This window comes from Festucalex cinctus, chromosome 13 (assembly GCF_051991245.1).
Source record: "Festucalex cinctus isolate MCC-2025b chromosome 13, RoL_Fcin_1.0, whole genome shotgun sequence".
Taxonomy (NCBI): domain Eukaryota; kingdom Metazoa; phylum Chordata; class Actinopteri; order Syngnathiformes; family Syngnathidae; genus Festucalex; species Festucalex cinctus.
In genome coordinates this window covers 14,392,851-14,419,064 of record NC_135423.1, presented here as the reverse complement: position 1 = coordinate 14,419,064, position 26,214 = coordinate 14,392,851, and the positions used below count along the sequence as shown (strand labels likewise).

The following is a 26,214-nucleotide window of genomic DNA, read 5'->3' as shown; positions in this document are numbered from 1 at the left end:
CATGATCCTAGTAAAAGAAAGATGGAAACTGCCAGTGGTTGATGGTACAAGATGCAACGAGCAGGTTGCATGTGTGCACAATGGGCGATGGACATTGGGTCTATCAAGTATGAAAAAAGCCCCAACACTGTTAGCAACTGTCTGCATGTGCGAGATGCGATGTGACAGTTGAGCAGAGCTGTGAGGGCAGACATGATTTCACAAATGGTAGCCCAAGGGACCATTGGTTTTCATGAGGGAGAGAAGGAGGTGGGCAGAGGGTAGGGTGGGCCATGTGGAGCACACTGGAGAGGAATGGATTGAGAGGGTTGGCAGGGTAAACAATCTGGAATTGGCCCAGAATTTTCCCGTTTAGTTTACATCACAGTTACACTATGGGGTTTTGTTTCTAAGATTAGACAGCTGTAGAAATTACTTCATACTAGAAATGTTTTTCATCAGGCTAATAATAATAATAATAATAATAATAATAATAATAATAATAATAATAATAATAATAATAATAATAATAATAATAATTTGAAGTTAAAAGAAAAAGAAACATGCAAGGTAAACTGAAGAGTCTAACTTGTCCAAAGGTGTGAATATCAAGGTGAATGTTTGTAATGACTGTCCATCGCCTCAAAGTCAGCTGAGCCCCAGCTTAACCAGGAGCCTATAATAAAGACAAGCTGTACAGAAAACTGATGAATGGATGAATATTTGTGTATCCATCTACCAATGACTATATTCAGTCTTCGTATGAGTCTTAAATAGTCTCATAGTTGGGGCTTTGAGCACCACCTGTTGCCTCGGCAGCCTTTGAATAGTTTCATGTTGACAGATTAAAAAAAAAAATGCCTACATACATATATGTGGATGTAGCACTTCCATGAGAAGCACAAGCCTGCAAAATTACAAATGAATAAATCAGCCGCTCTCAAAAACAGATCATACAAGCCATGAGAGTTATAATAAAAGATTAATTTATTGTGGAGATGTTGTATTATACTGCCGTGGTGATATCTAGGTGTACCTATAAATTGGCAAAGGGGATAAAGCTGCCAAAAAACCTTCACTGCATCTTTCTGTTCACTTTATGAGTCTGTCTCCACATAAGGGATGTGAAATTGTTCATTCTTAATATATTTTCTTTAGTTTATTGAAGTTATTTCCTTTAATTTGCCACCTTGTCATCTATATCAATCAAATCACTGATAAAGGGCATATCTGCACTATTTCTTGCAACATAGCACGTTACTGTGACTAGTCCTAATACTTTTTTTCCCTTGCATTTTACACCGTTTCAACATGAACGACATCAGCATGTACGAATGGGTAAAAATGGTGACCATGATGATTTTAACACATTCACATTTTTTTCCACATGGAATCTCTCTGAGTATACGTTGAAAAGCTTCTCCTATTTAAATCATGATTCTAATAATGCATAGTTAAAAAAACACTTGGGTCAAAAATAACCCAGATTGGGGCAAAAATGGACTGACTTTTTGAGTTATTCAACCCAAATTAAATTAATTACCCACAGAAAAACCCACAAAAATTAAAGTGCTGATTCATTTGACCCTACTTTTTGGGTTAATTGAATAAACCAATAGAATTGGGTCGAAAATGAACCAACCCACCCATTTAAATCTTTACCCCAAAAAAGCTGGGTCAAACTAAATACATTTTTTGAGCTATTTGTGGGTTACTTATTTAAACCCACCTTTTTTTTTTTAGGGGAGTTAATTGAATATCCCAGTTGAATTGGGTCAAAAATGAATCGACCCAACTTTTTGAGTTATTTAACCGAAAAAGTTGGGTCAAATTAAATTAATAACCCACAAGGGCCTGGTTGTTTTGTGGGTTATTCATTTGGCCCAACGTTTTGTGTTAATTAATTGAATAACTTTTTGGGTTAGTTGAATAACCCCCCAAAAAATGGGTTAATTTTGACCCAACTGTTTTCAGAGTGCAACTACACTAGCCACCATAATTTTATTAATACGGCTGTACACAGAGGCCTCCACGGTCTCAACAACCCACCTCACCCCACAAAAAAAAAAAAAAAAAGTGGATAAGCACAGTGGATAAGAAAAAAACCCCATTTCATTAAATAATGGCCATGTAAGGATAATAAAAGAATACAGTAACATACAGTGGACAACAGCTCTGTTCAAAAGGGAGGGAAAGTTGAATTAGTTTTAGTTATGTTTTGTTATACTTCTTGTGCAAGTACCATTGTGACTAGTGTGATGGCAAAACGTTAAAAGATGAACATATACCAGATTGCAGATGACATTAAGCATCAGTCTATCATTACAATGCTGTCACGTCTCGGTCGTGCACACATACTACATTCACACTTGAATCCCTGCTTTCAGCAAAGGCAAAATTAATCACAGATGTCATATAGTGCGAGGATGACAGCGTGCACACATGCGCTCACTGTGTGTGTCAGCAGTGCTGCGAGTGTGCAAAGCAAGAGGGAGAGAATCCGAAAAACCATTTAACATTTTAAATACCCGCACCGATCTCTCACTCAAGCAAGCCCCATTAATTAAAAGGATATGCGCCGGTGAAGCTCAAATGAAATCTCCCTCTCATTCATTGTAGGATACGTCTTTTAGAATGAGTTTTAGCCCGCCTGTGCAAAAAAAAAAAAAAAAGAGCTTATAATCTAGGCTGCTGACTTTATCATAATTGGATAAGGGTGATTTATGGCAGGTGGAGAGGAATGATGAGGGAGAACTGTACCCCCTTCACACTTTCTCTCATTCACTCTTGCAGTCCGTACACAGAAGGATTTCTTAATGAGTCTGATTGACGCTCTCAACTCATTGGGAGATTTGTTTGTGCACGATCAGAGGGGTTAATTTGTACTTAATTTGGCAAGCTGGGGCTGAATAGAGAGTTCTTCCTTCTCTCTTTTCTGTAATTCAATGACTGCACATCACTTCATGTTTTTGACAAAACAGCTTGTTCAATTTCTGCAAACCTGTTGCCCCTGGTTAACTGTACAGTCAAATGGTACTTCATTTCTATTGCACTTGTCCTCATTAAAATCCTATCAAAACACTGTGACTACTCATTTACCTCCTGATGATGCAGCATCAGCAATTGGGAGTTCAGTATCTTGGATATAAGGATTCGTAGACATGGTTACAAGTAAACTATACATTCAGAACTACATATTCAGGTCACACTTTTTTTTTTTTCTTTTTTTTTTTTAATACTAATTCAATTTAACGGGTACCTTCCTCCCACATTCAGAAATTTATATACATGGCAAATTAATGGCAGACTTTTTTTTTCCCCATCAAGATTAATGCCATTGTACGTAAAGGGTTGGTTTTCTTGATTCCAAAGTGATAGAGAAAAATCATGACAAAGTTATTGCCCAATTTTATTACCCAGCATGACCCAACTACTTCTTTGTACTTAAGAATCATAGCCAAAGTTTTCTCTCTTTTTTTTTGTGTGCAAAATAACTCTATTCAGTGCCCTTGAACTTTTTTTGTGTGTGCGGCCATGCATGGGTAAGCGTGTGCATATGCATGTTTCGATGCATTTCCATTTCTCAATTTATTCATGTGTCATTGGTTTCCTGTGCTGTGGCTTTGCTGTTGGATGTTTGCTTGGGGGCGTGCAACCATTTCAGGTAAAATGACAGTCCTTTCCCTTCGCCTTTCTCCCCAGAGGAAAATCCTTGGGGAGGTCTTGTTGTTGGAGCAAAACTTTGCTGCGTGCCTTCAGAGCGGAAAGTAAAGGAGGTTGCTTGCCACTCTGCTGTGGAACATGCATCGGGGAGTTGAAGCTGGAGCGAGACAGAGCAGAGCAAGAGAGAACAGCGGCAGCTTTAAAAATACCTCTGCATGGGAGCTTTTAACTTGTTCGCTGCTGTAGTAGAAGTCCATCTTGGGGATAAAGGGAGCATCATTAATTCATACAAACCAATGGAATAAATTGTAACACTTATGTAGCCTATATATTACATTCACCTCTGTGTGGCATAGATACACACTACCAATTCAAAACACATTAAACTTGGAAAGATATTCTTGATAAGCGTGCTGCATCCTAGCCTTTTCTCACAGATGTATAATGAATGAAAATAAGTGGAGTGATGACGATAATGATGCTCTCACATTTGTGAGAGGATGTCGAGTTAATGACATGAACAACACAAAGGACATGTCGCTGATAAAATGACAATTACCAACTGCTGACACCAAGTCGCTCATTAAGATTTGGGCACCGCTTGGAGCAAGACTTGTCGCTGGTCTACTGTCAGTGCTGCCACACTATTGCTAATAGCTGTGCCCCGCAGCAAAGTAGTCAATGGCCAATCATCTTTTTTTTTAAAAATAAAAAATATTATATGAATGTGGTTGTGTGTCATCCGTGCCATTATTTATAGCAGTGATGTGAACTGGAACAAAATGAGCTCTATTTTTGTTGAGTACAAATCTGACTCGAGGTGTATTCTAAATCTATGCAGGTGAGGGATGGACTAAGTGTTGGTATTTTTGCAGACCTGTGCAACCAGACGCAGCATGATACATTTTAAAACAAATGTTGCCTTTCAACGGATGCTCTCATTACCTTTAAATGTGCACAAAAGAGGCACAGTTAATCCTATACATGACAAATAACTGATTTGCTCGGGTCCTGCAGTAGGTCGAAGCATATAAAGTACATGTATAAAGAACTGCACGCAGGCATGTACGGGCAAATGATATAAAGTTGTGTAGGAAGATCACGGGTCTGTGAAGTAGGCACTTGGAGACCGCCTTCCACCTGGATCATATGTGTAAAATCTAACAACATCATAATAATTTTGATAGGTCATATGTACCCGGTAGAGAAGGTAGCTGAATGACGGCACATCATCTAATCATGTAATGTGTGCAAAGGCAATACAGGATTGATTACCCAATTTGTAGTCCTAATAGTAAAGACACATACAGTATGCATCGTCATTGAGCCCACACTTGTGTCATGTTCTTTCAGTACGGAATTAGAGCATTACCTTTCTCACTTTTTCTTCACAGCACAGCTGACAGTATTAAACATCTACAAGGTTAAATGTAACACTTCAAAAGTGCAATGATGATGTTTGAATTAAAAACACAATAGCATCAACTCTGGTGGACAACAAACTATTCATTCTGTAAAATCTCACACTGAAATCACACCTACAGGAACCCTTTAAAATGGCTAATTTGCATAAAACCAAAATACCAAATCTTGTCATTGAGACATCAGCTGGTGCAAATTAGACTTAAATACCTATTTAATATTTAACCATGCCCTGCGATTGGTTGGCAACCAGTCCAGGGTGTCCCCCGCCTACTGCCCAGAGCCAGCTGAGATAGGCTCCAGCAGCCCCCGCGACCCTTGTGAGGAATAAGCGGTCAAGAAAATGGATGGATGGATGGATATTTAACCAAGTGATGAACTATACTATCCCAACAAGTATGCCTTTGGGCATGGTGAAAAAGTGACTCTCATTAGTAAAACTGAAATGAATAATAACATAATATGAATTTCTGCAGGCATGCAAGACTGCCCTGGGTGGAAAAGTCAAAGACTATTACAAGAAGAAAATAAAGATAATATCAAGCAAGAGCTTGGGACTGCTAGCGCTAACAGTTCTGGTAGTGTCGGTGAGACATGCTTTGCATTTAGATGGTACCGACAAGTGTGGCCACATATCTGAATAGCCAAAAGATATGCCCTAATATGCGATGTGCCTACGCCGCGATCCTTTTGTACAAACTTCCTATTAAACTTATATTTTCATATGTGATATAAAGGTTCTTGACATTCCAAACACACCTAGCAGGATGTTTTCACTTTATGATTCTTAGCAATATTTTTTTAATTTTAAGGTATTAATAATGAAATGGTGATTAGTAGGGGTGTTAAAAAAATCGATTCGGCAATATATCGCGATATTACATCGCGCAATTCTCGAATCGATTCAATAGGCGGCCGAATCGATTTTTAAACATCCATTTTTGATGGAAAAATATTCACCAAAATGTCTTCACCTTAAGCATGAAAGAATGTTATATTAATGGGACATTTAGCCTTAATATTTTATTTCAATGCTGTTCAAACATGAAACAGATTACAACCTGTATACAACTGTACTTTCATATAAATAAATAATACATTTTCATACAAATCTTACACTGTACAAGTTTACTGATTAGTATTTTCTAAATTTGAATTTAAAAAAATCACAACAATCAAATTATGAATTTGTATCGGGATTAATCGGTATCGAATCGAATCGTGACCTATGAATCGTGATGCGAATCGAATCGTCAGGTACTAGGCAATTCACACCCCTAGTGATTAGACTGTTTTTCAGTCACTGAGCTGTTTGTTGTATGAGAAATGAATGGCAATATTGATTTACTTGTTGGTGGTCTTTTGGTCCTTCCAAACAGCGTGATCATCTTTGTGCAGCATCATAATGAAATTAAGTGTGTGTGTGTGTGTATGGGGGGGGGGACAAGTAAAATAAAAGCCATATTCCTAAAATGGGAATTGCTCAAACCTTCTGAAGCCTCTTCAGATGTGGTATATTAATGAAGTCATACATCATTATAAAAATTGTTTATTGTTCAGCTTTTGCTTTAGTGGGGTTCAGTATTTCCATCAAATGCCTGAGCTTGACACGCTCTTGGCAAGACTAATGAAAATATAGAAGAATAATCGATTTGGGATTAGTCCTTCATTATTAAAATCTTCTCTTTCATTCTTTTTCCTGGCATTTTATGTTTTTCTTTCGTCACAGATGATGTACACGCATGCTGTACTTTACGACTCGGTGCCATCTCTTTTGAAAACACAAAAAGCAAAACAATAGATCACCTTTTTGCATACACTCCGACAATATGATATGCCCGCAATACCCTGGCTGTAAGAAGAGAATGCAGTGCCATAAAGGGGAAGCATGTGTTGTTATTACAGCCACACGCTTTGCACAGCGATGTGATTTATAGCATCGCTTGTCCAATTCCTATGTATATCTGCCCGCATAATTACAAGCAACAACATTTTCTCTCTTGTACTCCGGGCAACTCGCACAGGCTCATGTACATAATTTATTTACTTTCCGACACATTTTAAATAGAAAGCATCAAACCACAAAGTAACCTTGGTGAATCATCCAAGTGTAGTTATGGTGCTGTCACTTTGTGAGAAAACACAGTGGGAATTTGCTAATTTATCACCTTTTCACACACCCTCGCATAAGTCGCTGTTAGAGTGCAATGTTTTTATTAACAGTATCAATATGAAATATGATAAGCATGAAAATGTAATGACTGGTTATTAAGTCCCTATATCCAAACGCCCGCTTGGTTTTCCTCAATAATGAATAAATGAATGATCCTATTTGATAACCGAGTCGGCTGCGTTTCAATGTGACTTTCTCGTCATTTGCCCTCGCCGCATCACGTCAATACTATCAATATCCTTTCTGCTCAGTATTCCATCGACAGTATCTGATGGATTATGTATGAACTTCAACTTTTTGTAGCCAGTGAAACAGGACCCTGACACCCCCCCCCCCCCCCCCCCCACACACACACACACACACTTGTAGATGACCAGACAGAGAATATAAAATGAATATTTCATAGGGCTTCAACGTCCGCCAGTCAAATTTATGTAGACGTTCTGCCAATAAATGGTTGAGAGACTGGTAGAATATGATGTCCTTGGGTGCAATGTGCAGCAGCTGGTATAGGCATGTTGATACAAGCTCTCTTTTTGATAGAATCAGTGGTTCACGCCTTTAATCTAGTGGAGCAGCCAACTGTAACGTGGTGTGCTAGAAGAAAATGAAAAGTCATGTTACATATCAATTTAATGATATCTCAAGAAAATCTCTTGGTGAGAGTTAGATGACTGGCTACAATTTTCAATTGCTCTTTCACTGACTTTGACTTAAGACGAAGCAATGATGGCAGAGTTTCTACATTCAGAGATTGTGTAAGATGGTGGGACCTAAAGAGAAATCGATAATGCAAGGGAAATATACCATATATACTAATACAATCCTCATCATAAATTCAAGACAGATGTTCTGTTGAACTTTAAACAGATGACATGACAAATTGGTGTATTTCAACCCTTATTTCTATGTCAAAAATAATAAATATAAGGAGGAGAAGAAATAGAAACAGCTAGGCTAACTGTTAGCTTATATACATTGCAGTGGCAAACTATTATGTTTGCCATTATGTCTTGGAAACCACATTCTACAAACATAACACAACCAGTTGCTCTTTCATATAAGAGTGTGAGCTGTGTATCACTTCTTAATTGGCTATTGTTATACTTTACAGTCACAAAGTCCATGAGTCAGTCGAACTCACATCGCACAGAATAATCATTCACAGACTTCTATCTGACCTTTTCTGCCTGGAATAGAAGAAAGATACTCTAATTCAGTCTGATCGTTGTCATGTGTGCTTTAGTCTGAAATTTCTAGCTTTCCAGTTTGGCAGAATGTATTACATAGCCTACATAAGTGCCATATTTATGCTCCTGTTTTCCACGAACTCACACAAATTTGCATCGGTTTTAGTGCTTGGCAATGTAGGTAAGCACAGATGTCTCTTTTAATATTTTTTTCATTGTGAGTAGTTAGATTGTAAGACCGAGCTGGAGATGCAAGTTAGTAGAGAGGTTTCTCTGCAAGTGAAGCAAATATTTGCATCTGGAGGAATTGGCACAACATCCTGTGATCAGCTGATTACCATAGTGATGAAAAGCTTCAAAGGGAAGTGTGTTCTTCTTCTGGGGTTGAGCTGAGTTATAGGTTATGAGCGGCAGTCTTGGCTGTCTCTGCGGGCCTGTTCTGCTCAGCAGAAGGAATATGGAGCACTCCACTGTTGATTATAACAAAGTGAGGAGGGGGGGGACAAAGCTTACTTTCCTCCTAGCTAGAAAAAGGCAAGGTTTTGACAAAGAGGTGTTTGGGCTGTTTAAAAATACAGCCACAAGAAAGAGGGCAGTCAATAAAGAAAAGAGCCGAAAAGGGGACATTCAATAAGAGATTAGAGATTTGTGATGAGATTGTCATGGTTCGGTTCTCAGCCCTGTTGTGCTTTTGTTTTTTTCAGTGCCAGTAACGAGGAGGGCGTTCCCCAGCGCCGCACCTGCAACATGTTTGCAATCAAGGCTTTAAAAGGACTCCGAGCAGCACAGCCAGCTGTCGGATTATTATTTGCTCACCTCCGTGTCCAAGTGTTCTCCGCGTTTCCCTGTTGGTAAAAGTTTTTTGAATCTGCCGTCGTCTTTAGTTTACTTGTATTCACGTGTGTGTTTCCGCGTCGCCTTTTGTTTGATATACTCGTGTTGATTGATTCCGTGTACATTTCGTGTCGTCCTTGCCGGGTGCAAGTGAGTTATGTTTTTCTTGTCCTTGCTGTTAGCAAGTGTTTTTTGTTACGTTAGTTCTCCTTGCCGTTTGCAAGCGATTTTTGTTATGTTAGTTTTCCTTGCAGTTGCAAGCGCTTTTTGTTACATTCGTGTTCCCTGCCTTTTGCGGGAGTTTTGTGTTTTCCAATTCCTCCTTGCCTTTTGCAAGTGTCCTTTGTTACTGCCGTGTCCCTCGCCTGTGTGCAGGGGCACCGCTGAAGATTTCGTTGTCTTGCCTGCGCGCAAGCTTTGTGCTTTCGGTTTTTCCAAGAGAATAAATCGAGGTTGTTTTCCTCCTCCGAGCCTGCCTTTTTGGGATCTGTTCTTTATCGACTCAATCGAGTCGTCACAGAATAATCCGACCATGGATCCCGCAGACTCGGAGAAGGTGAGACGGGCGTTGGCCAGCCAGGGGCAACGGGTTGGGCAAACTGAGACCACCTTGGTGGGACTCCAAGATGTGGTAGGCAGGCTTGCTCACCGGTGCGAGGAGATGTTCGCGAGGCTCGAGCAGCTCGGTTCCCGCCGAGTGCTAAACTCGGAATTTCCGCGAACGGACTCAGCCACGTTGGCACCCCCAGCAGCTCATAGGGAACCCGTTTTGCCCCATCCGTCGCGCTATGATGGACAGCCGGGTGGTTGCGGTCAGTTCTTGCATCAATGTTCGCTTATTTTCGATCAGCAACCGTACACCTACGCTCGTGATCAATCTAAGATTGCTTTCATTATGAGCCTCCTGTCTGGTCAAGCCGCTACCTGGGCGATGGTGGTGAGCAACTCACGACCAGACCTCCGGTCCTCCTTCCCGACTTTTGTTTCAGAATTTCAACGTGTGTTCGACCATCCAGTCAGGGGGAAGGAGGCCGGAGGTCGGTTGTTAGACTTAGTGCAAGGAGAAAGATCAGTCGCGGACTACTCGATCGCGTTTCGAATTCTGGCCGCGGAAAGCGGATTTGATGACTGTGCTTTGCGAAGCATCTTTCGTCGTGGATTGAACACTGTACTTAAAGATGAGTTGGCGGTCCGTGACGATACGAACTCTCTCGAGGGACTTATTGAACTCACCATTCGGTTGGACAACCGCTTACGTGAACGGCACCGAGAGCGTGTCTGTGAGCGGCATGGGCCATCCGTCAACCACCGCATGACTGGACTCAGCCTCGTCGACGACGCAGAAGCACGTTCCCTCCCGGGCGCCCCAGCTCACACGGTTGAGCTCATGCCGGTCGGAGGTGGACGCCTGCATCCCGAGGAGCGTCGCCGTCGATGGCTCACGGGAGCCTGTCTCTACTGCGGTCAACCAGGGCATCGGGTGGCTTCCTGCCCGGCGAAACCACAACGTCGGACGCGACCAACCACCCGACTGGGGGGTCGGGCCAAGGAGACCCAGGAGTCTGGAATTGACTCGAACCAGGGTAAGCACTTGCCGGGGGGAACCGAACCTAGCCTTGCGAGTAGGACTAGCTGTGAGGTTCAACGGTTAGAATTGACAGGGGAGTTGTCCGATGGCGGTATGAATCTTAAAATTAAGGCACTCATAGATTCGGGGGCCGATGATTGCTTCGTCGACCCGTGTGTGGTCGAGGCGTTAGGGAGTCCGATGGAACCATTAGAGAAGGTTAAGGAGGTTTTCGACCTCGATGGGCGGTTATTGGCGCAGGTCCGACATGTTACCGGACCACTTACTTTGAGGCTTTCGGGGAATCATGTTGAGAGAAGGAGCTTTTTCGTTATGCCATCCAGTGCTGCTCCCCTAGTATTGGGGCTTCCGTGGCTAAAGACCCATAATCCTGATATCGACTGGGATCAGCCCGCGTTAGAAAACTGGAGTCCCTTCTGCCACGCCCATTGTTTGAGGTCGGCAGAAGGGACAACCACCGTGCCCGTAGCTCCTGTTCCCGAAGCGATTTGCCTTGATCAGGTCCCGGAGGAGTATCATGATTTAGGAAAGGTGTTTAGTAAGGACCGTGCCCAGGCGTTGCCGCCCCATAGACCATACGATTGTGCGATTGAGCTGATTCCCAATGCGCCACTACCGAGTTCACGCTTGTACCAGGTATCCCAGCCTGAACAAGAAGCCCTCCGGGAATATATCTCAAGTTCGCTGGCCAACGGTCAGATACGTCCGTCAAAATCACCTGTGGGGGCGGGGTTCTTCTTTATTGAGAAGAAGGATAAGACCCTTCGTCCCTGTGTAGACTATCGGGGATTGAATGATATTACCGTTAAGAATAAATACCCGCTTCCGCTGTTGGACTCTGCCTTCGCTCCGTTACAATCCGCTAGAATCTTTTCTAAGTTAGATTTGCGAAGTGCGTACCATTTAATTCGTATACGAGAAGGAGATGAATGGAAGACCGCATTCAAAACTCCCCTTGGACACTTTGAATATTGCGTCATGCCGTTCGGGTTAACGAATGCTCCAGCGGTGTTCCAGTGTTTGATTAACGATGTCCTCCGGGACATGTTGAATGTGTTTTGTTTTGTTTATTTAGACGACATCTTAATCTTCTCGCGCGACGAGCACGAGCACCGACAACATGTTCGCCTGGTTCTCCAGCGCCTTTTGGAGAACCGACTTTACGTCAAGGCTGAGAAATGTGAATTTCATTCCAAGTCCGTTCAATTTCTGGGTTTTATTATTGAGGGGGGACAACTGCGAGCAGACCCGATTAAAACACAGGCCGTGGTCGAGTGGCCAAGTCCCAAGACTCGTAAACAGCTGCAAAAGTTTTTGGGTTTTGCCAACTTTTATCGTCGATTTATTAGAAATTATAGTTTACGGGCAGCCCCACTTACCAGATTAACATCGAGTAAAGTCCCGTTTAGGTGGACACCAAGCGCCGAAGAGGCCTTCTCTGAACTAAAGCAATTATTTATAAACCCACCAGTTTTGATCCACCCTAACACAGATGTCCCTTTTGTGGTCGAGGTTGACGCGTCGGATTCAGGAGTGGGGGCGGTCCTGTCCCAGCGGTCGCCAGAGGACGGGAAGCTCCACCCCTGCGCCTTCTTCTCCAGGCGACTGAGTCCGGCTGAAAGCAACTACGACGTGGGGAATCGGGAGCTGCTGGCGATAGTCCTGGCACTTCAGGAATGGAGACACTGGCTGGAGGGCGCCAAGGAACCCTTCCAAGTTCTGACGGATCACAAGAACTTGGCGTACCTCCGGTCAGCTAAGAGACTCAACTCCCGACAGGCACGCTGGGCCCTACTCTTCACTCGATTCAACTTTGTCGTGGACTACCGCCAGGGGTCCCGGAACCAGAAGCCAGATGCTCTTTCTCGAATGCATGACGTGGCTTCCTCCGAGACTGGGTCGGAACCAGTTCTACCGGAACATTGTTTTGTGGGCGCAGTGCGCTGGGAGGTGGAGAAGAGAGTCACGGAGGCACTGGAGGGAATCACAATCCCGGATGGCTGCCCAGCCGAGAGATTGTTTGTTCCTGACCCATTGCGGGCGGAGGTCCTGCAGTGGGGGCACAACTCGAGAATCGCCTGTCATCCGGGAATTCACAGAACTCTCGCCCTCATCGGCCAACGGTTCTGGTGGCCGGAGATGCGAAAGGACATCAAAGAGTTTGTCAAGGCCTGCACCGCTTGTGCATGCGGGAAATCTTCCCACCAGCCGCCGGTGGGACTACTGCGGCCTCTACCCATCCCTTTGCGGCCGTGGTCCCACGTTGCCCTGGACTTCATCACTGGCCTCCCTAGTTCACGAGGAAATACGGTAATTATGACTGTGGTAGACCGGTTCTCCAAACTAACTCACTTTGTCGCTCTTTCCAAGCTGCCGTCCTCCTGGGAGACGGCACAACTGCTCATCCGTCATGTGTTCAAGCTTCATGGACTACCAGTGGACTTGGTCTCAGACCGGGGACCGCAGTTCATCTCCCAGGTCTGGCGAAAGTTTTGTAAGCTGCTTGGAGCCACAGCAAGCTTGTCGTCAGGGTATCACCCACAGACAAATGGCCAGACAGAGAGGGCCAATCAGGACCTGGAGGCCGCCCTCCGATGTGTTTGCCTACACAACCCCGAATCCTGGTCTACGCACCTGTCATGGATCGAGTACGCCACTAATACTCTGCCATCATCTGCGACTGGACGGTCACCCTTCATGGCGGCGTACGGTTACCAGCCACCCCTGTTCCCGTCACAAGAGGGCCCCATCGAACTGCCCACGATTCAGCAGCACCTACGTCGGGCCCACAAAGTATGGCGGGAAACACGAGCTGCGTTGTCCCGAACGGCGGTCCGCAACAAGGAATTAGCGGATCGCCGGCGGCGACCTGAGCCAGCCTACAAGGTAGGGGACAAGGTTTGGCTTTCCTCCCGGGACATGCGGCTGGCCGGAGGCGCCAAGAAGTTGGGCCCGCGATTCATTGGTCCATTCGAGATTCTTGCCATGATCAATCCTGTCACAGTGAAGCTCCGACTACCCGCCTCCCTCAAAGTGCATCCGGTGTTCCACGTCTCCCTCCTTAAGCCTGTGACCCCCAGCCCACTGAATCCTCCCGCACCAGCTCCGCCTCCTCCCAGGTTGGTCGATGGGGACCCGGTCTACACGGTCAAAGAAATTTTGGACTCAAGGTGCAGGGGCCGGGGCTTCCAATACCTGGTGGACTGGGAGGGCTACGGACCTGAGGAGCGCCAGTGGATCCCCCGCTCCTGGATCCTGGACCCGTCATTGCTCGAGACCTTCCATGCTGCACACCCAAATAAGCCAGGTGGTCCGCCAAGGGGCGTCCGTTAAGGGGGGGGTACTGTCATGGTTCGGTTCTCAGCCCTGTTGTGCTTTTGTTTTTTTCAGTGCCAGTAACGAGGAGGGCGTTCCCCAGCGCCGCACCTGCAACATGTTTGCAATCAAGGCTTTAAAAGGACTCCGAGCAGCACAGCCAGCTGTCGGATTATTATTTGCTCACCTCCGTGTCCAAGTGTTCTCCGCGTTTCCCTGTTGGTAAAAGTTTTTTGAATCTGCCGTCGTCTTTAGTTTACTTGTATTCACGTGTGTGTTTCCGCGTCGCCTTTTGTTTGATATACTCGTGTTGATTGATTCCGTGTACATTTCGTGTCGTCCTTGCCGGGTGCAAGTGAGTTATGTTTTTCTTGTCCTTGCTGTTAGCAAGTGTTTTTTGTTACGTTAGTTCTCCTTGCCGTTTGCAAGCGATTTTTGTTATGTTAGTTTTCCTTGCAGTTGCAAGCGCTTTTTGTTACATTCGTGTTCCCTGCCTTTTGCGGGAGTTTTGTGTTTTCCAATTCCTCCTTGCCTTTTGCAAGTGTCCTTTGTTACTGCCGTGTCCCTCGCCTGTGTGCAGGGGCACCGCTGAAGATTTCGTTGTCTTGCCTGCGCGCAAGCTTTGTGCTTTCGGTTTTTCCAAGAGAATAAATCGAGGTTGTTTTCCTCCTCCGAGCCTGCCTTTTTGGGATCTGTTCTTTATCGACTCAATCGAGTCGTCACAGAGATGAGCATTATACTGTTTTGAACTGTCTCTTAATTAGGTCTCAGAAACTGTCATTGCCCTTCCATGGCCACGAAACAACATTTATATTCTGTTCCTTACTAGGACTGAATCAGGGATGATCATGGTCATCTGAAATTTGCTGACACCCCATTTCTTGAGGCACTTGAGGGGGTCAAGGTAATACGCAAAGTGGTGTGGCGACACTTTTATTGCAACGCTCACTCCCCCTTAAGTTAATATTTGTCACCATGCATGCAGAGTGGAGAATGTGGGGGTGTGGCTGTCTTTAGTTAACTCATAGAAGCAAAGGGGGATTTGGATGCTGACACCGTATTTTTTGTATGTGTGTGTGTGTGGTGTGGGGAACGATGCCAGACACACCTCTCTGTCTCTCTTTTGGACACTGCTGCTCAGCAATGCAGCACTGTAGCAAGAGTTTCTGCTTGGAATGTGTGCGGAAGGGAAAAAGATGCCATACGTGAGCGCGGCACTGGAAATGAATACAAAGTCACTATGTGTCAAACTAGCAGCAACACGCGGCCCTGATATCGAGATAACAAGCTCACATGAGTGGAGCACGATGTAGCCACTTGGACAATCCCTGCATATATTGCAAATATCGTGGCACAGTGCTGAATTGAAGTGGCATCCTGCCAGTGATCAGCTTGTGTGTGTGTGTGTGTGTGTGTGTGTGTGTGTGTGAGAGAGAGAGAGAGAGAGAGAGAGAGAGAGAGAGAGAGAGAGAGAGAGAGAGAGAGAGAGAGAGAGAGACCTTTCATAACAAAAATGCAGAAGGCGGACATACTGTAATTTTCACATGTAGTGTTATTATCGATGGTGGAGAAATTGATATATAAAGGTTTTTCTCTACTACCCTATTTACCCTATTTAGCCCTTTAAGACTCTTTTGTGATTGAAGTGGAAGTCAGTCTTAAACATTTATTTACAATAATATGTTATATGTGAACTCACTAGTGTAAACATGACATTCTGATTAATACTACATTTAAATGTCGTATTACAATTGTGGAAATATGAGTTATGAAAGCAAAATCCAGCCATTTTTATCCATCTCAAGGCAGGGGCGGCCGGCCATTTTGATACTTGCTGTCGACTGAAGATGACATCAGTCGCTCAGGACTAAGGCAATGACGAGCTCACCTGTTTTCTGAAGCTCTGCTGTGATTGGTTGTTACCTGAGACCTGAGCAGCATTGATGTCATCTTCAGTCAACAGCAAGTGGCAAAATGGCCGCCCACTGAGATGGATAAAAGCGGCTGGATTTTGCTGCTTAACTCATATTCCATATTCCACTTAGTCTAGTAGGGTTGCCCTTTCGGGCTAAACAGTATATATAAACTTGACTTGAGTTGACTTGACACAAAAGAGAGCTTATCACAGTGCTTATAAGAAAATATGTCCTTTCTCATGTAGTAATTCAGAGAAGTGTTATAATATAACACGGGTCAGAGCATGGGACAGACACATTCAAAACAAACTTTAAAGAAGCACATATCTCAGTCCAAAATAGTTTCACATCTTTAAACTTCCAGGATATAAGTATATAAAGTCCATATGAGCAATGGGTACAGATCCAAAACGGTAGCCTATATGCTTCATAAAAGATAGCTCTTTCATGGAGTAAGATTCTATGGACATAATTAAAATGGATGTGTGAGAACAATCCAAGAGCAAGGGCTCTCTTTTCATTGATAGCGCATCTGCTCCATGGTTCCATGCTCCATGGTGGTAGATTCTGATTTTCGGATTGCTTGCCAGTTTGGCAGACTGGTCTCTGCCAAGCTGGTTGGACAGGCACAGCAAAGGAAGCGTTTTGGAGAGGTGTTTGGCAGAGTCACAATTTTGAAGCAGGATGTTGATGTAAACTTAACACAATTATTCCACTGGACAATCAAGATATGAGGAAGGCATAGACACGATCGGTGGTGCAGCGTATGCCAAGTCAAGATTCTATTAGGGTTAGGCTAACGTTCTGGATTTAAAGGGGATGAAAGGAGTCGTTTTGATTGGCCATGATTGAAGTTATCTTTGACCACTCCCACAGAGAGGCAGCTTCCCCTTTTGCAGATCCACTGGCCTGCACTCATCTGCGAAATTACCAACATCGGGTCTAACACGCCTCACAGGTTTTTATGCCGGTCAAGAAAATAGAGCCCCATATCTCATCCCATGTTGAAGAGAGTCCTTGCCAGTGTAATAATGAACTCAGAACACAGATGTGTAATGGCATTGAGTTTTAAATTTTTAGATTTGATATGGGCAATTATTATGAGGAAATTCTTGGTTTGATGGTATATACATAGTATGCAACGGAGGCTCTAATCGACTACTGCTATTATTTTCTCCTTGCGCCGCCCCCAAATTTTAAACCTGGTCGATGATCCCATACCACTGTCACGTTACTGCAAGATGCACTTATAAAGGCTTTTCACTGCATGAGAAAAGCAAGTTATTCTGTAAAATTGTATGGCCAAAAAGCGATGGCTTAGTTTACTAATTTATTCCCAAAAACGTATAAATATGTTCTATTTTAAATGTTTGAAGTGTCCCAAAGACGTATTTATACATTTTGTTTTTTAATGCTAGAACATACAGAAGGCTTTGATGCAACCTCTCAACTGCAAAGAGCGGTTGAAGAAATGGTAGTTATTACAGAAACGGCTAGCAGATGGTAGCAGAGTATAAGAGATCAACCGGCTTTCCCCACACTTCTAAGCAGATTTTTGAATAATGATGAAACTTATATATAATATAATATATATATATATATATATATATATATATATATATATATATATATATATATATATATATATATATATATATATATATATATATATATATATTGCTGCAAAACAGAAACAGATAGAAATAGAAATATACTTTTTTTTCCTGGTGAAAGAAGAGAATTTAATCTTTTTTTGGTTGCTTTTATAACAATAGAACACAATATTCTGTGGGGCTTGCAAAATCTGTGAAAATCCAGTAAAACAGGAAAGTGAAGGAAATTGCTTCTGTGGAAATGGCTGGGAGTGAATGAGTTAAAAGTGAATCCAACATATATTCACATACATTTAATGGTTCAGAATAACCACCCATGCCACATAAATTAATGGAGAGGAAGAACAGCGACGTCAGGGTTCCTGGTAGATAGGAGCCACCAGCAAGGGTGGGTGTCGGTCAAGGACAAGTAAGTGTCTGGCCACCAGTCAATCATTTCACAGGCTCACCAAGCGCTCCAGGCCAGGGGTCAGAAGTGGAATTGCTCAGTGTGTATGCGTGTGTATGCGGGGGTGGGTGCGTCTGTATGTGTGTATAACCTATTTACATTAGCTGTAATGTGAAGTCATGGGGATTACACACAGATCTGGCATGGGCCTATTTCTAGGTTTTCTTCCTTTTGATGGCAAGTGGAAGACCACTGTCTCACCCTTGTGCAATGGCCCATTTAAAAAATAAAAATAAAAATAAATAAAAAAACAACATGGCTCTCTTTCACTATTAATTAAAAAATGGGGCCAAATCTAAAGCAAAAGCATACATATTTTAAGTCATAAAAACAGAAATAAATGTGCTCATGTTTTAATGATGCACTATTCTATATTTAGCTCCATTGTGTTTCTGTGAACGCTATCAATTAGTATAATGTTGTTCTTCTGCTTGACCACCACTTGTTTCCCCTGATTAAACGCAAGATTCTTAGCTTGTCAAAGTTGTATGTTCAGGCAATTCTGTTTTGACAGAGTATGAAATATACATGTGTAGTATAAACATGTATGCTATTTTATATCTGTAGTGTACATTAATAAATATGCAGGCAGAAAAACGCCAAATTAGATAACACACCATTTAACACTTAAAGGAAGTGTTAAGATAAATTAAACACCATCATACATATCATCATATTTAATTATATATAATTAATTATATATTCTATGTACCACAGATTGCTGGTGTGGAGTGGGTTTCATTTCATTTCATTTCAAAAACATGCTAAGGATCTAAATTGTCCGTAAGTGGGAATGTGAGCTGATTTGTTGTTTTTTCTATTATGTATGTGTCCTGTCAAGAGTGGTAATCAGCTGATCGCCTCTCAATCAATGTCAGATGTAATGTAGGATCATGTGACCCTAATAAGAATAAGTGGTGCAGTGTACAAAAAAGAATAGATTAATTGTGATTTTTTTTTTTTTTTCACGAGTACTGGTCGTAATGTATACAATAAAAATGTATGGTTATCTATTTATTATTATATCACATATACTGATATACATACAAAAATTCTGTGCATAGCAGCTATTTGTCACCGAAAGCCGCCACATGCTGACAACATCATTGGGTCAATGCTGCCATCTACTGTTCTACTGCACTGATGCTTGTGCTTGAGTTTTGTGAGAACCAATAAATATACAGCACATGAGAAAAGAAAGTCACATTGCATTGTTTATGTATCAGGGAGTTGCACTGCCTTATGAAAATATTCAGATCAGCAACATACTACAATAGTTTGCTTTTTATGCATTTTCAACAGATTTTACTGCCGCTGCATCCTCACAGCAGTTTAAATATGCTAAGAGAAACTATCAACTATCAACACACCAAATGTGTGTATTGTGTTTGTGCCTTTCTGCTGATTTCTGTAAGACATTTGGTATATATATATATATATATATATATATATATATATATATATATATATATATATATATATATATATATATATATATATATAGATAGATAGATAGATAGATAGATAGATAGATAGATAGATAGATAGATTATTTTAACTCATTCACTGCCAGTCATTATAGAAAATTTTTACATTTCCAATACTCACGTGATATTACATTCAATAATTATATATAAACCGAATCTACCAAATAACAGAATAGACTCCCTACTTTTTGTCCCGTCCCGTTCTTTTATAATTGACAGCAGAAAAATGTAGGTTTGCCAAAATACAGCCATTTCTCCCATGGACTCTGAAACTGTGTTTATTTCCTATAAAATGGGGCAATGATGTCATCTACCGGTGGTTGGGCATCAGTAAAGTTGTTTCCAAGTTTGATATTTACAGTGGAGCATGCTCAGATTCGCCCCCATTTAGCACCGCTCTAAAAAATACAATTGACAAGTATACTTGTCAAAGGCAGTGAATTTAATCATTTTCAAGTAATTGTCTCTGTGTCTTTGCTTTAGTTCATAAGAACTTGTTCTAAATTCATCTACCTGGTTAAAAAAAAAAAATGAAAATAATCAACAGCAGCCGCCTGCAAAAAGTTGTACATAATTGCAATTTAATTACCACAGGATGGATGGTGAAAACGTAATAGAGCCAGTCAATTTGTCGCAGAGGCTTCAAGTATATTAAATCAAGAAGGCAACAGCTTGCAGCCAACTTGGATAATTCATCAATTAAGCTTAAATTGTTAAGAATTTAGTCAATATATAACCCGTATCTCTCTTACTTGAGCGTCATCATGCCAAATCAGTGCAGTCCCCGAGGCATGAAGGGAAAAAAAATCATTACACTTTGAAAGGATTAAAAGAATATGTAGTGATGACACCAAAACCCATCTAATTATGCTGGGAGAAGCTAAGCTTCTCATGCCACTTGGGTGACCTCCACTATAAGTGATGTCACACACACCAGGAACACTTGGTTCCAGGCACTTGAGCCTCTGACAGAATCAGCCACTGTGTTTAAAAGGCTGAGTCGGGGGGGTGACTTATCAGTGTGCAACAGCTAGGCTGCCAAAATAATTGGAAGTGAAAATGATAACAGGAGCAGGAATAGTGGGCATGTGGAATGTGCTCTTCTTTTAATTGAATGCTGTAATTAAGACACACATATGAGAGGTATAAATCTTAACATCTTCAATTTATCGTTGTTTAAAAGTAGGAATAAATGTTATAATAATATGCCACTTGATTATACCGGTTATATATACTAATGGTTGAAAAAACATGCCAGCTTTAACGTCTCCCTGTAAACGTAAGTATTTTGGCAGGACAAGGTTTCAGGCCCGACTGCAATGATATGTAAAATCACAACATAATGAATAGTATAGTCTAGTAAAGTATACTAAATGAAAAATAAAAACAATGTATCTCTGTACCCTACTTAATATATTGTACACTTTCACATATAAATAGACCTTGGAACATATGAAAAACATATTGGCTACTGTGTCTGTATGTATTTTTATGTGGCATTTTGTCGGTAGTCATGCTGTCTGAAATAAAAAAATAAAAAAATAAAAAAATAAAAAAATAAAAAAATAAAAAAAAATAAAAAAATAAATAAACAAACAAACAAACAAATTCATTATTCGTCTTAGATAACCTACTCGTTTATTGACAATCAAAAACAATTGGCAATACATGTTCAACGCAGTTCGGCGTTAACAATCCAATTCATCATCCGGCACGAAAGGTGGCAGTAGTGTACACATACTTAAAAAAATGATGTTTCTATAGTTAGCGAGAAAGCATCTTCTTACGCGTCATTATACATGACGTAATGGGCCTAGTTTTCGTTTTTATCAGAGCTTTTGATAAGCTAACGTTTGTTAGCATCTCCCGGAGACGGGCCAGATTTCACACATTACAATGGGGATCGAAGAAGAAGCGGACCGGACGCTTTTTATCAGGAATTTGGATCCACGAGTGACGGAGGAGCTTTTATTCGAGCTGTTCTTACAGGTGATGTTATCTTTGCAACTGCTGGCTTTTGCTAGTCGGTTGCGACTGCTAGCTGGTAGCACAACTCCGTTGATCGAAATATTAACATTACATACATCCACGCTAAATATAATCGCAGTAAAGTTAGTTCGCTTTCAAACTTGAAATGAAAGTGTGCAATTTGGAAAATAAATTAAAAAAAAATACATAAATAAATAAATACGGTTTATTTCAACTCATGTTAGCATTGCACATGCTAGCATCGGCTATTTAGCCACAACATTAACAAAACTCTCTCAGCAGGCAGGACCTCTCATCAAAACCAAAATTCCAAAAGACGGAGATGGCAAACAGAAAACTTTCGGTTTTGCCGTATACAAACACGAGGAGTCGGTGCCGTATGCCATGGAGCTCCTAAACGGGACGTCGCTGTTTGGTAGAACGATCCATGTGCAATTCCGAACAGGTATGTTACGTTTGCGCAAGTGCCGTTTGTTTTGACACAATTTATGGAATAAACGTGATCCCATTCCTCCGATGGGCAATTTCAAAATGCATTGGGAAAATTACAATATTCACCAAGCAGGTGAATTCAAGGTGACAAGTGAAAATTTTTGCAACATCTCGAACTCATAGTAATGTAATAAAGAAACGAATTTATATGAGAGAGCTAAATTTTCTCTTGTTGTTTTAAGGTCAGTTGTCCTGCCAGACCTGATCCAAGTTGATGTAAAAGGACCTCTTAAATTTAAATGGTTGTGAAATGTCTTCTAACCAAAGCAATCCAGTTGCGATTGATTCAGTGCCCTTAGAAAAGAGGCGGAAGTGTTGTTACGTGCCACATAAAGGCATAAACAAGACATTCTGGCGGATATAATTAATTGTACTGCTAAGGGTAGATAGATGAGTTTCAATCACAAGTCGTCTTTATTTCTAAACTCCTAACCATTGCTCGTTGAATGGAAACAACCATGCCAGCGTGATGTCACCATTGACATTGTATTTTCCAAGTGCATGTTAAATATTTCACTGTCAGCAGGGCGTTAGATTTTTTTGACGGAGTTCTGCTACTATCGCAGCAACATAACCTGGTTTGTAAATATTTGTATGAAAAACACTTTGGCTGTGGAAATAAAACTATCCATTGAAAAAATAGTAAATATGGTAACTGCAAATACTGGTCATGTAATGCACACTTTTATATTTTGAGGGCATGTCTAAGCAGGAATATAATTGGGTGCTTGCAGAGAAGGGTTATAGGAATTTTTCTTTTCAATCAGTTTTCAGGACAAGTTTGTTAGTTTTTGTTAATTTTGTTTCCTTTCAAAAATGCTTCATTTTAGTTTTTAGTATTAATTTTTGTATGAGTTTTTTTGTGTGTATTACTTGTGATTTAAAAAAACCATCACAGTAAGAATTGTGTAGTAAACACTCAAGAAAAATATTTTCAAAACAGCCGTACAAGTGGCCTTTCGCTTGTAATGGTGCTTGCTTATACCTGCAAAGTACACAAAGTGCTGTAACACTGTTGCCACAAATCAAATAAAGGTACTGTAAAACAGACAAGTTGATTAAGCCTCAACTAATGGATTATCAAATTAATGCACAACCATTTTAACAATCAAGGTTTCATTTTAGAGACATTAACTTAAAATTGTCCAAATCCTCAGATTTCAGACTATCAAGTATCAACATTAATGATTCTGATTTCTATAATTATTCATGAAAGCAGATTGATTATATCGTGTTTAATGAAAATAAAGCAATGGTAAACAATTTCTTTTACATTAATATACAACTTAATCAGTAAATTAATCGGTTTTAAAAAAGGTGAAGAACACCAGTCTATGGTGTGATGTTGCTTGTTGTTTAGTGGTACTTAGTTGTAAAAATATGGAACTATTCGTATTACTGTATAACAGTTTGTCATGCTTATAATGTAATGTTGTTTATAGGCAGCACCCACAGCAACAGTCCTGGGAACTCGAGTCCTACAAGTACTCCTAATCCCCACGGACTGAGGTGAGCTTGGAGAAGTCGCTTTCGTTAAGGCCGACACTTCTGCTTAATGTCACTTTTTTTGTGTGCTTGTTGAGGGGATAGTTATTTGATTGTGTTGCTCTTGCAGGGTCCCACCACAGTTTGTGTCTCCTCCACACACTCCTCCAGCTCTAATGCAAAGGTCTTTCTCATCCCCTGATAGTATGCAGAAGCATGCCATGGTAAACCCTCTTATTGTAGATAGTGATGGACAAATGAAGCTTCATGAAGCACTTTTTTTTTTTTTAACTCTAGTTGGCACGCTTGGATTAAGGATGTAGCCTTTATCTTTAAACCAAGAGTGCCATCTAGAGGATTAAAAAAATATTGAAAGTGCTTCATGAAACTTCATTTCCCACCAATAAGACTACATAAAGATGAAGTGCAGCTTGAATTTTGTTGATGCCCCCTTCCAATACAAAGTGTATTCATTTTCCTTCTCCCATTCCAAGATGAACATGATGTCTCAGCAACAGATGCAGCACCAGCAGAATTCCTGGGGAGGCGGCGGCCATCACTACGACGGCCATCACCACAATGGCCGAAGTCGCAACAGGCACTATGATGACAGGAGCGGTAACCATGGTTACCATGATGGTAGGTGGAGACGCTACTAATCTAACGGACTCATTTATGAACATGTCAACATATGCTCAGGTTGTTTTGTACAAAAAAAAAGATTATTTTAAACCTTTTTCTTTTGTTTGTTTACTTGCATAATGTTTTTAAATTTGTACTTAATGTGACCCAGATCACAGGTCACTTCTGGCTCATGTGAAAAATTTGATTCTTGTTTAAGTTGACAGAAAATGGCATGGCTTTTGTATTGTTTAACACACAAAAAATGGTGCTCAGAGTAGTTGTACAATTGTCAGGTAATTTTCCAAAAAAATAAAAAATCCACCAGCACCACCTATTGTGCAGCATTGAGCTCTCAGCTCGTTAAAAATGTTCCCTTTTTTTATTTTTTTAATCTTGACTTTGTAAGACAAAAAGTTGTGTTTTAAAGTGATCATGAGTATAAATATGTTTTAAAGTGATCATGATTATAAAGATTCTTTGGCTCAACATTTGCATCCTGTTTCATTCCTGCACAAACTATTGTACGCCGTGGGGACGCGTGGCTTTATGTGCACCTATAAATGGCCCACTGTGTAACTAATATGCTTGCGGGTTAGGAAGTAATCTACAGGTGGCGCCACGCATATCCTTTCAATGAAGCCAATTACCATGGTAAACGTATCCCCAGCCACATGATCGGCTCCTACATGTGACCTTTCTATTTAGGATGTTTTCGAGGCTTGCCATGGATTTGTCACCCACTCTGTCCGCTTCGCCACGTGCAATTACGTGGAGGTGTTTCTTGTTACCCCAACGTGGACGCAGACCAGCTATTCTGGGACAATCCTCCTGGAATAGGAACCGCTTTGATCCGCCGCATCTCATGTTGCTATCGTTCTCTTTGCATCCGTGACCAGGTGTCCCGGCAACAAAGTGATGATCGCATCGCATAACAAGCGACGCTGAGGTCATAATCTAGCCTTCCGAAAGTGCTTAAAGCCGCCGAGTTGCATGCAGGAGCAATTAAAGCGTCAGCCTCGTGGAAGTAAAAGTGTATTTACACCATTGTGTGTGCTCTAATCAATTTTATCCTCTGCAGGGTGTCAGGCGGAAGGCCATTATTATTATTATTATTATTATTATTGTTGTGACACATGTGGTGGTATTACTGCTTTAATTGCTTGATCTGGCTGGCGTCTCCTGCTCTCAAGCAGCCAGATTAGACAGCATACTAGCTACTGGATCCACTTAAACTCCACCATAACCCGATGACGACCATCACACCCTCAACAAACAGCCTGTATTAAAATAAATTTGAATGATTGCACTTCATGATAGCTTTTAGCAAAATAAAACAAAATCAGGTACACCTACACAATTACAGAGGTTATTATTAATTTATTTATTTATTTGTGTTTTACTTTTTTGTGCATCATCACGTTTAGCAAGTGTACCTAATTTAGTTACCCTGTTGAATTTTAATGACAAATGCTGGCTGGCCTCATCATTAGGTACACCTATAGTCTGAGGTCCAATATAAAAGTATAAAAAATAATTGTCAAAAACAAAAAATATTTATTGTAATTTTCTGTTTTTTCTTCTTTGTCAAATTCATTGTGCAAGTGTCCCTAATGAAGTGACCACCGAGTATATATTACGACCGCAGCGTGCACAGCTGCAGCAGTTTTCTTGACTTTTTACCCTTGAAATGAGAAACTGTTAAATCACTTCATTATTTTTTAAAGAAACAGGAAAACAATATAAATGTCAAACATAACTTTTGATGAGGAAAAAATCCATCAAAATTAATTATGAGCCGATTTACCATCATTTGATTCTAGAAACTGGCTGATTATTTATACGAACTTCTGAACTAAGCCTATTTTCTGCGTTACCCTTCTATTTTATTAATTGTTAAAACGGGCAACAATTATGAATTCATTTTAAAATTAAGAGATGGTTATTTAACTAATTGGGTTCGTGTAACAAGGATTAATAATGAATGATTTGTATGAAT

General features: G+C 41.1%; 2 protein-coding genes across 2 annotated transcripts in view; both read left to right on the top strand.

The window, feature by feature from the left end:
- Nucleotides 1-26,214, top strand: part of LOC144033067 (C5a anaphylatoxin chemotactic receptor 1-like) — a 463,289-nt gene that overhangs the window by 282,577 nt on the left and 154,498 nt on the right. The window lies entirely within an intron of this gene.
- On the top strand, nt 21,407-24,704 carry rbm7 (RNA binding motif protein 7). The gene is made up of 5 exons (XM_077541176.1): nt 21,407-21,617; nt 21,900-22,062; nt 23,552-23,618; nt 23,725-23,818; nt 24,089-24,704. Exons 1-5 carry the CDS (start codon nt 21,525-21,527, stop codon nt 24,251-24,253), a joined length of 582 nt encoding a protein of 193 aa, XP_077397302.1. The 5' UTR covers nt 21,407-21,524; the 3' UTR covers nt 24,254-24,704.